Source organism: Eretmochelys imbricata, chromosome 18, assembly GCF_965152235.1.
Source record: "Eretmochelys imbricata isolate rEreImb1 chromosome 18, rEreImb1.hap1, whole genome shotgun sequence".
Classification (NCBI taxonomy): domain Eukaryota; kingdom Metazoa; phylum Chordata; order Testudines; family Cheloniidae; genus Eretmochelys; species Eretmochelys imbricata.
In genome coordinates, this window is record NC_135589.1 from 12,908,769 (window position 1) to 12,922,122 (window position 13,354).

A 13,354-nucleotide genomic window follows, 5' to 3' on the forward strand; every position below is an offset into this window, starting at 1 on the left:
TGGAGAAGCATACAGGAGATGAAGGGAAAGCCTTTTCACAGTCAAAGATAAGTTGATTTTATAACCTCGTAACAGAAAGGGTGGCAAAGGCAAAGAGGTACCGTATCTAACTAAAAGCAGCAACCCTATTAATATGTTTTCAGCACTGGAACATACTTTCAGCCTCATGCTGTACCAAAACGAGGATGCTTAAGGGATTACACACCTTACTTTAACACATTATATACAGTATAAATATACACACACACCCTAGCACTCTCAGAATTTCAGTCTTATTGTGAGCCTGGGAGAAAAAGAGGAGCAGAACCCAGAACAGTGTTTCATTAGAAGAAACAATTTCACAGATTATGAATTTGTTGGTTCCTCACATGACAAGCTTTTAATCTTTCTGCCTTCATCCTCCCTCCTCCAGCACTCTTGGCCACCCCCTGCTCCCCAAAAAAGTTTTGGGAACTAAGTCCCCATAACACTGGATACATCAATATGAGAGAATGAAGAGGCGTGGTTTATGAGGCTCTAGTTGTACATGAACTGAAATGGACTTCAAGACCTTAGGTACTTGCATTGCATGAATGGGGCCCACACTGGATCATTTGTGGATCTCCTTGACGCTGAAGATCATCACTTATTGCCCACCAAGGCATGGTGATCCTTTATTTTTTAGTTGGTGGTATGTGCCTTTCCCACAGCCATGAGCTTTGCACTTCAATCATCCCCTATTTCAAGATCTTTGAAGATCCCAGCTTGTCTCATCTCAGCTCCAGATCTCAGAACTCACTTGTCTTTTTTTAAAGACACTTTCAAGCATATAAATGCAACATGAATTTAATTCTTAGAATTTTTATGTGGGGATCAAGGGGCAAATACACACCAATACTTCAGAAAGTGCAGAGGGTGTTGCTGGATTCTTTGGAAGAATTTATGCAGATATTTAGGTTACATTTCAAACCTCTTTGCTAGTCCATGATCCAAAACCCTAGAACTCATTCTTTCCCTTAATGCATTTCTTCCAATGCCACATTCTAAAGTCGAATTGTTATGAAAGTGTCAGCACTGCATTGTTCCCCATTCCAATGAAGTGCCCAAACCTCAGTGTTACATTGTTTTAAGCCCTACTTAAACAAAATTCTTCAGGCTTATTTACATGGGGACAGCCAGGAAACTTAATCCACATTAACTAAACATGTGAATGATCTTTGAGTGTCCCTGTGTAGACAAGCCCCTAGTTAAGCTAAACACCTCGTGCACCCACAGTATATCTTATCACACCAGTTCAGTACTTTGATGGAAGAATGAAGGAGCACGCAGAAGCAGAAGGAATGAACTTCAGAATTCCAGCAGGTGGCACCCTTCCCACAAGGTGATGGCATTAGGGAGGTGACTGCTGTCTTATTCTAAAGACACTTTCCACAGGATGCATCCGATGAAGTGAGCTGTACCTCACAAAAGCTTATGCTCAAATAAATTGGTTTGTCTCTAAGGTGCCACAAGTACTCCTTTTCTTTTTGCGAATACAGACTAACACGGCTATTACTCTGAAATCTAAAGACATTGAAACAGAAGTCCTGACCACTTGAGGTCATTAAAGCCCCCCTGGCCTTTAAAAAAAAAAAAAAGACTAAGGGCATTTCTTTTTTGTATCTGGGCCATGTTTCAACTCCTTGTTTTTCCTTGAACTTTCAGTTGAAGAAAATTCACTTATCCTAAGCTGTAGTTGCTACATTCTCTCCACAAGGGGTTGCATTTCAGTGGAGGATGAAGGGATTCCTCTGTACAGTTGATAAATATGTTTATTAATTATCCCTTTGGAGTAAGAGCCATAGGTAAAACAGATTTTTTTTTAAACATTGTGTCCCATGCTGAAGTTCTTAATGATTTCTGCTCTGTAAGGAAGGGATTCCTTTTGTTTGCCTGGTGGGTGAGGTGGTAGAGAGAGATGAAGGCTTCAAGCTGCAACAAGTTTGACAGCGACATAGAAAACCTAGAACTCTAAAATGCATTTCAATATAAAAGGCAACTGTCTTCTAGAGATCAGTTTTTCCCCCCTAAATGACTATACCACTGTCGCTGGAAACTCAGATAGCAAGCAGTGGGGAGAGGGATGGGAGAATAAACAACAAACAAGTCAAACAGTCAAACATGAAGGGTAGGATTCATTTTCTTGGAGTTGGTCTGGAGCTTTCGGAGACACACTATTAATATGAAGATGACATTTTAGCGGTCTCCTGACTTACTGTTTACAGAGACAGAGGTGCTGTGGGAGAAGCAGAATCTAAGGAAGATGCATTTCAAGCAGTGCTTACATTAGTGGTGCATTACCCACCAACTCCTTCAGCATCCCTGAAAAGTAGAATCTTTGTTCTGGCTCTTTCAGAGAAGCTGAAAGGTTGACAGAAAGAAGGGTTGCAGCATCGGAAAATGTTCCATCACAACACCTTGTTTCTGTTAGTACTTGAGTACAGACATATTATTTGGGTACGATAAGGACACAGTAACTCATCCTTTGTCTCTCCTTTTTTGTAGTGATCCTCTTTTTTTTTTTTTTTATGTGGACTCAAACCAAAAAATCAAATATAGACAGACATCTAAAGATATGAACATGTTCACAGTATGTAATTTTTTTCCCCTTTATCCTCATCTTACAAAAAGAAACAGGTTTGTTTATTTTTAAGTAGACTAGGTCAGGTATATTTTCCCAGAATAAGGGAACATTTCACCAGTGAAATAAATATTCTTGTAAGATAGGACTGTTTCCCGGCAACAGGCAGTACTCTAGTGTTTAAGCTATCAGGCAGCTTGGCTTTCAATACTGAATAAAAGGATGAACAGTCATCTTGATTCACAGACCGTGTGATGGGACTGCTGGGCTTTGATACTGGTCATTGACTTTTTTTTTTTTTAAACCCACACAATGGAAAGAGATTCAGGCTAAGTGTTGGATACTTTATCTGAGTGGTAGCTTTCAACTGAAAAACTGTGGTATAACAGAACAAAAAAAAAAAAACTGTATAGAGAAAACAAGACCACTTAGAAAATCCTTAAAGCTTTTTATTTGCAAACGTGTGGTAGGATTTTTATTTTTTTTTAAATGCCTGACTGGGGTCTGCTGCTCCAAGAACACATCATGGTACAGACATGTCTCTTCTAAATTTCTGTTCCTCATTCTTTGGGAATAGCAAGATGGTAAAGATGGACTTTCCTATTCCTTAGTCTATAAAGGAAATTATGAATTCCCTGCTGTGCTTCCTCAGAATTTAAACTAATGTAGGCAACAAGATTACAGCCCATATCCTTCCTGCACTGTAAATGAAGTTTCATAACATGTGGTGGTAGAAGCAAATGGGGCCCCTGCTATATCTGTCTCAGGAGTAATTTAATTTTACATGGGCCAATTTGAGGAACAACTGAAGGAGGAAGAAATTTTAAACTGAACTCAACTAGAATGGGTCACAAGACAAAAAAATTTTTTTTAAAAATATCAGAAAGGCTAAAGTTTTGTGCTACTGAATATACCAGAGATAAGTCAAGACGCTTACAAGAGTATTTCATAGTTTATTGAAAAAGCACTTGTTACAATACAAACCAGCTTTGCTTTTCATGAGGAAAGCATTTGCTCTCAAGACAATCAAACTTCTTTTTGAAAAACGTGAACTGGACAGATCTGAAAATCCCATAATTTCATTGGAAGGAGACTTACTACCTCCTTTAGAGTAACAATGGGTAAACATGGATTTCTCATCTGGCAGTTCTTAAAGTGGTTCAGAGGCAAGTATCTGGGTTTTAAAACACACTGCTTACAAGAATGAATGGAGAAAGATACTGAAAATATGTTCATAACACTTATTATACAAAGCTCTCCCCCTAATCTGATAGCCTGAAAAAGGACACTGAAGTGAAAAAATAAGAAGCATTTCCCTCCGGTCCCAAGTCCCCAGTGAGATTTCTTTAAGGATAAGAAAACCCCTCACGCTAAGGCACTGGTGCATGCAAGTCAGCTGCCAACAAAGCAAACAGAAAATCAGCCCTTGGCAATTAACTTCCTGAAAAGGCACCTGCATCATGGATGTTGCATTTTTCCATTAGCATGAAAGCCTTTTCACACTTATATAGGAAATTGACTGTTTTAGTGCTGGTTAATTCCATCTGCATTATAGAAAGGGATAATTTAATAGTTTTTTAGGTTTCCCCCTTTCATGGTTTGTAACAGCCTCTTAAAAGTTTGAAAGAAAGCCAGCTTCCCCTGCCCAATTTTGGCTCCATTTGGCAGTTACTGTATTTTGCTCTTTTTTCAAGTCATGCAGGAAAATTAAGAAGCAATTTATGTGGACAGCTTCAGAACAGCATTTGCTAGGTAACTGATGCAGAATTCAAACAAACTGGGTGGTTTTTTAGTGCTGCACCAAAAAACACTGACAGTCTTGGGTAACAGAGTGATGGTTTAAAACCCATTCCCCATCAGATATTTAGAGCTAAGGAGAACATTTCTTTCAAGGTAGTTTTAAGCCAACACACATTGACAAGACTTTTATTTAAAGTCTGGGATTTAAAAATCAAATTAGTATATGATTTTATCCCATTTCAAAATACATACTTGAACGGATTTCAAAAAAACGGCATGCAACATGTTCCTTTTGCATACCTCAGCCATGTGCTGGTTTTGCATAGGTTATTGCTATATTGCGCAAACAGAATGTGGACACACAAAATAGACTTATTGGGTCTTTCCCTTGTGCCTGGCTCCTATCCAGGATAATCTCTGCTTGGCTGGAATGTTCCATATGAAGGCACATGGGAATTTCTGCAGATACTCATTGTTTTCATCTCTCCCTGGTTGACACAAAATAGAGCAGGTCGTAAGACATTTGAAAAGGATGGCAGAGGGACAAATCATATCACTCGTTATTGCCAAATAGTAGGAATGGGACAAACTATTTACACAGAGTTCTATAGTAAAGCTAACAGCACAAGATTATTTGCAGCCCAAAAATAAAATCAGAGTGCTGACTCAAGCTGAAAGAAAAGTGCTGTCTTTGTACCAGGGCTTCCTTTCTTTGAAGGATAAGGGATTTCAGTGTTTCCATTGTTCACGGAGACTGAAATATGGAACAGATGCAACTGGCATCACCATTTTGGACAGAAAATTAACCGTGTCATCAGTTTAGAGCCATCTGGGAAGCAATGCTATTGAACCTCCTAAATCCCAGAGATCATAATGTGTCAGGAAACATTCATGTGACTGGACTGCAGTGTTGAGACCTGAGTGACTCATACCAAAGTAGTAAGTCTCTGGTTGCAATTTAACCATGGAGTTACAACCAGCTCCTCTGTAATAATATAGTTCAGAAGGGAAGAAAATATGTAGGCAGGAAATAATAAAGGGGAGGTAAGTTGCAGGCAATTTCTGCTCATTTATAGCTATGCTGAAACATGCAAAAGTGAAACTGTTACCAGTAGGGCTTATGTTTAACACAAGGAAAATGACCTCAAGTAGTAAAATCAAGGATATTTGTGCAACACAGCACAAGTCATTTAACTGTACAAATGTAACACAGAACGTGACTCAACCACACTAAATCAGCCATAAATACTCAAGTTCATTTTAAAAATTGCGTTCAGGTTAAACCTTACAGTAAACCAAGTTTCCCTCCAAAGATTCAGATTTGTCCTAAAAATTCAAGTCCAAAAACAACTTAAGTAAATAAAAATTAATGAAAAGACTACGTTTTCAAAAGCAAAGAAACAAGTCCTACAGTTAAAAGTAGCACTTTCCAATCAAGATAAAAAACTCCAAAAACCCATAAGCCTAGTTCTTAGTCAAACAGCATCTACTTTTTTGACCACTATTTTTAGTGTCATTTGTTCTGAAAGATTTGAAGTAGGATCACAGGGTTTGCAAGTGTTTATGTTGTTTTCATTTGTAAATTTAGGTACCTTTGTTTATGGTATAAGTTAAAATACTGCGTCTAAACTGTACTTTTCTGGGGGGGGGGGGGTAAATGACAACAAATGTGATTTCCCCTTAAAGTGACAGATTTGTTCAACAAGACTTGAAACAGAGAGCAATCTGAAACCAGAAGGCACTAGAATGAGGTATTATGTAAAATGAATCAGTTCTCTAGCCCTCCTTTCTCTGCCCCCTCCAATTCACGGTAGTATTCTAAATCCTCACCAGTAATACATCTGAGACGCAAAGCCTAACCACTGCAGTGGAAGAAATCAGCTCAGAGTGTCTTTACTGCACCATTAAAGAACAAAAAGTGCAGTGCACGTTTATCATCTCCATATAGTAAGTTATAACTAAAAACCATTATAATAGAGACAGGATGGGAATGAGAAAAAGCTTATTTCCATAACATGGCTCTGGCCATGTGCACAGTCCCCCATAAAACCCCATTCAGAGGCGGATTTCTACAGTCATGGCAATTTCATACTGATGTTGATGAAACTAGGCAGGAGGACAAAAAGGCATGGTACTCTCTAAAGGGGTGGGGGGCAAGTGTCCAAGTAGCTCTCATAAATTTCTGTAAAGGAGACAGCACATCTACAAAAAGCCACGTATTGTCTTGCCAGCTGACAGCTTTTGGTTTACCAATTATTTAAAAACATGGGTTAGGAGGTGAAAAGTGAATTGAATGGAAGAGCCAGAGCTAAGCTTACAATATAAAATGATCGGTTTCTTCATTTCTAACCAAAAGGTCACAAGAGACATTCAACACTATAAACTAGATTCCCCTTTTGATTGTCTACATAAAAACATGGAGGGAGGCAGCTCTTTATATATTCCAGACAGTATTTTCAGCTTTAGAAAAATACTCCAAGACAAAAAATAAGGAAGGTACACTAGCTAATAGGGTACCCTCTTTTCCACAGTCTTCTAATCTATAAAGGGGTCTCAACATTTTTCACAATATTTCTCCGAAGTCTTGAAAATTGCACCATGATTCATAAGCAAAACGGATGTGTTGAAATACCAATATCTTGTGCTTTGTGCATCAAGTCACTCAAGTTCTAATTGGCCAACTGAAACCCAAGGTAGATGGTGATCAAAACTGTCCCATTGCAATGCTTCTGAATGATAAGCCAGCACTGACCCCTTCTCCCATTTGTCCAGTGAATCATACTGTAGTTTCTCTGCCAGCTTTGAGGTTAGGTGCAGAGAATTGTCGTCTCATCCGTGGAGGTGTCACAAACTGGTCGTAACGGCTGTGCCCATTAATCTGTTTTGGGTAGATGTTAACTGCATTGCTCTCTGTATTGCCTCCACTGTTGTGATTGCAATAGGATTGGTGGTGCTGGTGAATGTGGCGTTTCTGCTGGAACTTCTGGAGGTCTGGGTTCTGGTGCCCACTGTGGGACTGCAGTGATTCAGATGAGCCAGATGTCTGACGGCACAAGCTTTTCTGGTAGCCATTGTTGAGAGAATTGCTTCTCCAGCGTAACTGAGGTGGTGCCTGTTGCTGATTGCTAGGCTGTGGCTGAGTGTTTAGCTGTTGCCAGTTAATCTGGATATGATCTTGACTCCTTTGTGGGTCATGTAGGTTCCACAGTTGCTGAGGATCCTGGGAGACAGCACTGCCACCTTTTTCTCTGTTCTCTTCTTTGTTCTCTTTCTCTTCCTCCTTTGGAATTCGGACCTCAATAACCTCATCCTCTGTGATAATTATGTGAGTACCTGGACTCCACGAGTTTCTGTGTTTGGGGTTGCTCTTAAATGGAAACCGAGGCTTACGGTTTTCAGGTGGGATAAATCGGTGAGGCATGTTTTGTCGACGGAGCTGTTTGGCGATTTCCTGCTGTTGCAAGTTCTTAAACCGAATTTGCTCTTGCCTCATCCAGTGCAACCGCCCACGCCTGAAGGCTGGGTCATCCTCCATTAATTGGGAAACACGCTCCTCTTTATCAAGCTCATCATTCTCATCTTTTTTCAAAGCATTCGCATACTTCTTGTCAGCATCCACCACACTCACAGAGTTTGGATTTTTAACATTAGCAGCATTAGCTGTGGTCGACTGGGCTCTCAGCTCCTGTGACCCTATCAGTGGTAAAACCCTCTCCATTTTTAGCATCTTATTTCGGAGAACTTTTATTTCCTCATCCTTCATGTTGTTCTGCCTTTTCACTTCCTGCAAAATATCTTCCAATTTGTCTATATGTACCTTAAGGTCATCCACATCAGTTACTCCCTTCCCACTGGCCATGACATCTTCAATCCTCTCATCTCCAACTCCCACAGTATCCCAGACATCCCGGGCAACAGCTCGCCATGAGTCACGCTCATTGGGATCTTTCTTTCCGTACATGGCACAAAGCTCTTTCATTTTAACAATGGCCAGTGCCTCAATCTCCTGCCTAGTATGCCTGAAGTCATTGAGGGCTACCTCATAGCAGATCTCCTTCACAGCCTGTATCTTTAAGTCTGAGATGGTGACCCATTTTGAGTCTTTGCTAAGGCGCCGGCGTTGTGGTATTTGGTACATTTTAATCGGCTCTCGCTTCTTCCCACTGCTGGGGAGACCACACTTTTTTACAATGGTCTGCAGCTTGCTGGGGGGCAGCTTCTCTCTCAGGGAGGTGATCAGTCTCCAGCTCTCCTCACACGATCTCTTGTCCGAATCATCCCCACTATCAGAGTCTGCATCCTTTGGAAAAACAAAAATCAAGAAGTGGCCCCAAAACAACCAAAATTAAAATTGAAAAAAAAAAAAATGGAAAAACTAAATCAAAACAGGCAAAGAAAACTAAAACAAATAAAAATTAAACAGAACAAATCATATGGATGTCTCTCACGACTGAGTGTAAGGACATGAACGTTTCTGTCAGCCTCCCAGCATTGTTTCCTTTAAAATATAAGTTCTCCAGTCTACTAAAATTTACATTTAAATATAACTTTAAAATACTACATCTAACCTAAGTTCATCCCCTCCCAGCCCCCCTCCAAAACCTTTAAACAGAACTAAAGTCCTTGACAAAAACAAGGTGTAAACTGCACCCCACATATGTTACGAAGACATGCAATTCCATGCCACACACATGTGCCTTGGTTACTGCTGTTGCTTCTTTCAGAAAATCCTCCCCCAGTGAGTGAACACAATAGCCATTGTAGAATGATGGGATGAGCAGCCAGAGTAAGTCGGGTTAACACTGGTTAGTAATGTTGTATATGGTGCTGGGATGCTTGAGTTTAGAATCCACTTTACTACAAGAGCAGCCAGAGAAGTGTTAAGAGGATAAGAAATAATAAAAATAGAAGCAGCCAATAGGGTCAATGTTAAAAGTACCGTAAGTGCTACTATGACAGGTGAAGATGTTTCATAATCCAAGGAAGACTTGTTACTAGCTAAGCGGATATCAAGAATCAGAGTTTCAAAGGGTTTTTCCATTTGCCACCTTGCTGTATATTTTAAAAACATTGACAGACTTGCATGTCTGAAGAGTCCGCATCAGAAGAATGTTATAGTAACTTTTAAAAATTGTTTTAACCAATAAAAATGCTATTCGATACCCAGTTTTCTTCCAATCTTCTCAAACCTTAGTAAACATTTAACAAATTCGCACCTGCAGCTCCCATACATTTGCTAAGGATTGCACTTGTTTTGCTTCATTGTTCCAAGTTTTCCAACAGGATTTCTGAAGAGGTCACTCTTATTAAATCATTTTATTGAGAAACTCTTCAGGTTTCTATGAACTATGAATAGTTACTTGAGAGATAAATGCCATCAAAAACTAAGTGTATTCATTACTGATAACTGCAACCTGGAATTAAGTCAGCCTATTTTTAAAAAGGTGGGTTTTTTATACTTTGAGATCACTCTTCAATATATAGTCCATTTCTGGTTGTTAATCTGATTCTCTAGAGCTTGTATCCCCTTCAAATACTGCAAGAGTCAATCTCTGTTGAAGTAACTGCAACTCGCAAGTTTTTCAGACAAAAGAATTACAGAACACATGAAAAATCAAGAACAGCAATAGTCAATTACATGCTAGGGAAATATGCATCTCTGGTTCTAAACCACTAATTGACAGACAATTTAAAAGACCCTATTGGCAATAGTTGAGCAATAAAGAACAGGGTATATGCAATACAATATATTCTGCTTCTGGGAATGATGAGATGGATTTTAGAGAAAGTTCTGTTCTCTAGGGTCAGTAACTTTTTTTCGTATTAACATTATGTGTACTGCTTGTGAACTTATATTATCTTAAGATTTGTAATAAAAATAATTTAGACCATATTCCCCGTTTAGGCCAGAACAGATGAGTAAAATAATGGTGAATTCTTAAAAAAAAAAAAAAAAAAAATAGAATCTGACAATCACTCATTATGAGCTTATGGCAAGCTAAATCTGGAGCCCAAAAAAAGTAGTGTTACTAGCATACTGCATCGTGCAGTGGAAATGGAAGACACCCAACAGAAAGCTTTATCCAGAAAGAAAAAGTCATTCATCATTCTTGATGTCACCAATATTACTCATACATTTAATAATAGCACAGAATGATACACTATGTGGTCATTCTCCTACATGAACTCAAAAATTAACTCTAATCCATTTGGCACAGCTACCAATGTCAAAATTCCCAGGGGTCGCTTCATGGGCATTGCCACCTAGGGGCAGCAAGTCAGATGGGGAGATTATCTGAGAAGTACATATTCATTTTCACTCCAAATTTGAAAGGAAGTTTGGCAAGCCTCACCCCTGGTCATGCCAACAAGACATCCAAATATACAGTTATAAGATTTGGGGTCAGGAATTGTAATTTGCTATATGTTTGTGAAGCTTCTATCACAACAGGGGCACAAACTGGTTGACATCTAAGCCTGCCACAAAGTAAGTTGTTAACAGCAGCAAGGGTCTCCCAATCAAGATTAATGCCAAGTTAAGAACAAACAGAAAAAAATACCATTTCACAATTACCAAATGTTGAATTCACTATGGCAGTAGGTCAGAGAGTCTGATACTGTGGTTGGATCATACTGTGACAATTATAAACATTTGCCAGTTACAGAAGCTAAAGTTAATCAGTGCCCATGCTTTAAAACATTAACCAATTGTTTTTAAGGGTCAGGAAGGTATTTACCCTATGCACGCCCCCAACCCCACATACAATACTGCAGAAATGGCCAAATGCACTGTGGGGGCATTTCTGAAGCACTGGGTATTGGCCATTGCCAAAAGCAGCATACTGTCCAGATAGACCAGTGATCTGATTTATTATAATTTCTCAACCTTAGGTAAACAATTTTTAAAGAATCTCATCACTGATAATTTAGAATGACATCTTCCAACCTTGTCCCTTTAAGATAAGCAAAAAAACCTGAGTTTATAGAAATTACTTTTATTACAGTATTAAATATTCTTCCATAGGAATATACACAGAACAGGGAAATGAACCCTGCTTTACAGAACTTTTACAAATGCAGCCTTGTTTTAAACAGGCCTCAAAATAATTTAACAGTTTTGGCATGTGTATTTCACACAATTTGTTAACTACACATGTGCTTTTCAGGGATAAAATGCTGCCCCATCTTGAAGCTATATCCACGTCTTTCTAAGCTAAGTTTTAAGGAGGGAACACCACTTCTCATTTCCTGTGGCTCCAAACACACAACGGCTACTCTTTACCTAGACTATTTCCTTATCTCATGCATTCAATTCACTCCTTCCCAGTTTTACTTTCAATACAAAGTCGCCAAGATCAAACACTAGTGACTAGTCCCATCAAACTCTGTTCTGGCTCAATTTGCAGTTGCGCCTCTCCATTCTCAAAGTGATCCCTTTTGAGGAAAAACTCTGGGTGGGAGTTATAAGGCCACTTGATATTGTAGTTAATGAAAAATAATGTTAACTCTCACACAGCTTGTCTAGCAAGGAATGGATGCCACAGGAGTCCTAGCTCCTCTCTCTGCTCTGGGGAAAGAGCCTTGTGACAAATCCAGAAATTTATTCAACTCTTCCAGAGCTTCTAGGGGCTCCCAGGTTCTCAGACTCTTCTTAACAGCAAGCTGCAACCCCTAAAGTTCTTTTCACCAAGGTTAACATTGTCCTGTGGCTAACAAAAATAATAAAGAGCAGATATAATTAACCCAGTGTTATTCAGGAAGATCAGACTTGATTGCTGGGCTCACACTTGCTCTTCTGATTGACAGGAGACCTGGATTCTGCATGTATCTGTATTGCACTTTAAAAGCTACGTTCCATTAGAACATATCTGACTGTATAAGCAAGAAATTCCTACCCCCAATTATTACACAATGAACACTCAAGTTGAAACATTAGACTATTTATTGGGACTTCCTAGCTATATAGGTGGTGTTTTTCCCATGGGTTTGGAAGAATGAAAACTCCTTTACTATACACCTGCCCTCAATCAGTATTATGCCATGAAGACCCTTGCAAGGGATTCAGACTCCATGCAGAGGGAGGGAGCAGGGTTAAAACATGCACAGTGCAGCAACATTTTCAGACATTTGTAAAACCTAGCACATGAACATAGTCTAGGTGTTTTGGCAGCACAAAATTAGTACTTTCTGGTGATCTAAGACAAACATTCAGAGTTCTAACATTCACAACAACTAATCAGACTATTGAAAAGTAACTTCAAAGCAACGACAATGAAGAAACATCCTCCTGTTGACCCAAGTTACAAGTCAGCAAACTTGACCAGCCCTCCCAAGCACTGCTTAGTGCCCACAGGTGGGTGAATATAATCTCCACATTAATAAGAGTAAAGCATGAGATGTGTCCACTTAGCCACTCTAATTTTCACTACTGTAGATAGTGTGTAAAGGGGGGGCAGGGGGAGATTGTGCTTTATGCAGACAGCCCAAGCAAGTTTCCTGGACTTTAGGGGCAATAAAGGCAGCAGTTAACCTTTGCCAACAATACAAGCAACCAGAAGAATTGACACCTACCAGCCTCTGCTGCTCCAACAAGAGATCTGCTTCCTCTTTCTCCTTCTTGTACAAAATCTCCATTTCTTGTAACCTGGAGAGAAAAATCACAAGGGAAGCAGAAGCAGCCATGTAGACCATTATTTGTGTTAGTGTTACTCTGTGCACAGACTCTGTTAAGTAACAGAGACAAGGGCAAGTCTGGGGTGTATGAGTGTCAATACACTAGCATGAAAGATACTATACTTCCTGCCTCCTTCAAACTAGACACTTTTCAGTTCACTTGGAATGAGAATTACTTAGATCTGTGTGACCAAGAATTTGACCTATTCTGTTCCACTACTGCCTGTGTTAGTGACTGTACTCTCTGAAGTATACAAAAAGCCTTATTTAAGCAAATGATCCACAAGGAGGAAAACATCAGTTCTGTAACTGAACTAAAATAAAGGATTAAATACAATTAGA

The 13,354-nt window shown here is 39.4% G+C and overlaps 1 protein-coding gene across 1 annotated transcript in view; it reads right to left on the reverse strand.

Annotated features, from left to right (window-relative positions):
- KIF1B (kinesin family member 1B) overlaps nt 1-13,354 on the reverse strand; it is a 147,900-nt gene that overhangs the window by 55,445 nt on the left and 79,101 nt on the right. Inside the window, exon 20 of the mRNA XM_077837050.1 lies at nt 12,911-12,983. Within this exon, the coding sequence (XP_077693176.1) occupies nt 12,911-12,983 (73 nt within the window). The remainder of the gene's footprint in view (nt 1-12,910; nt 12,984-13,354) is intronic.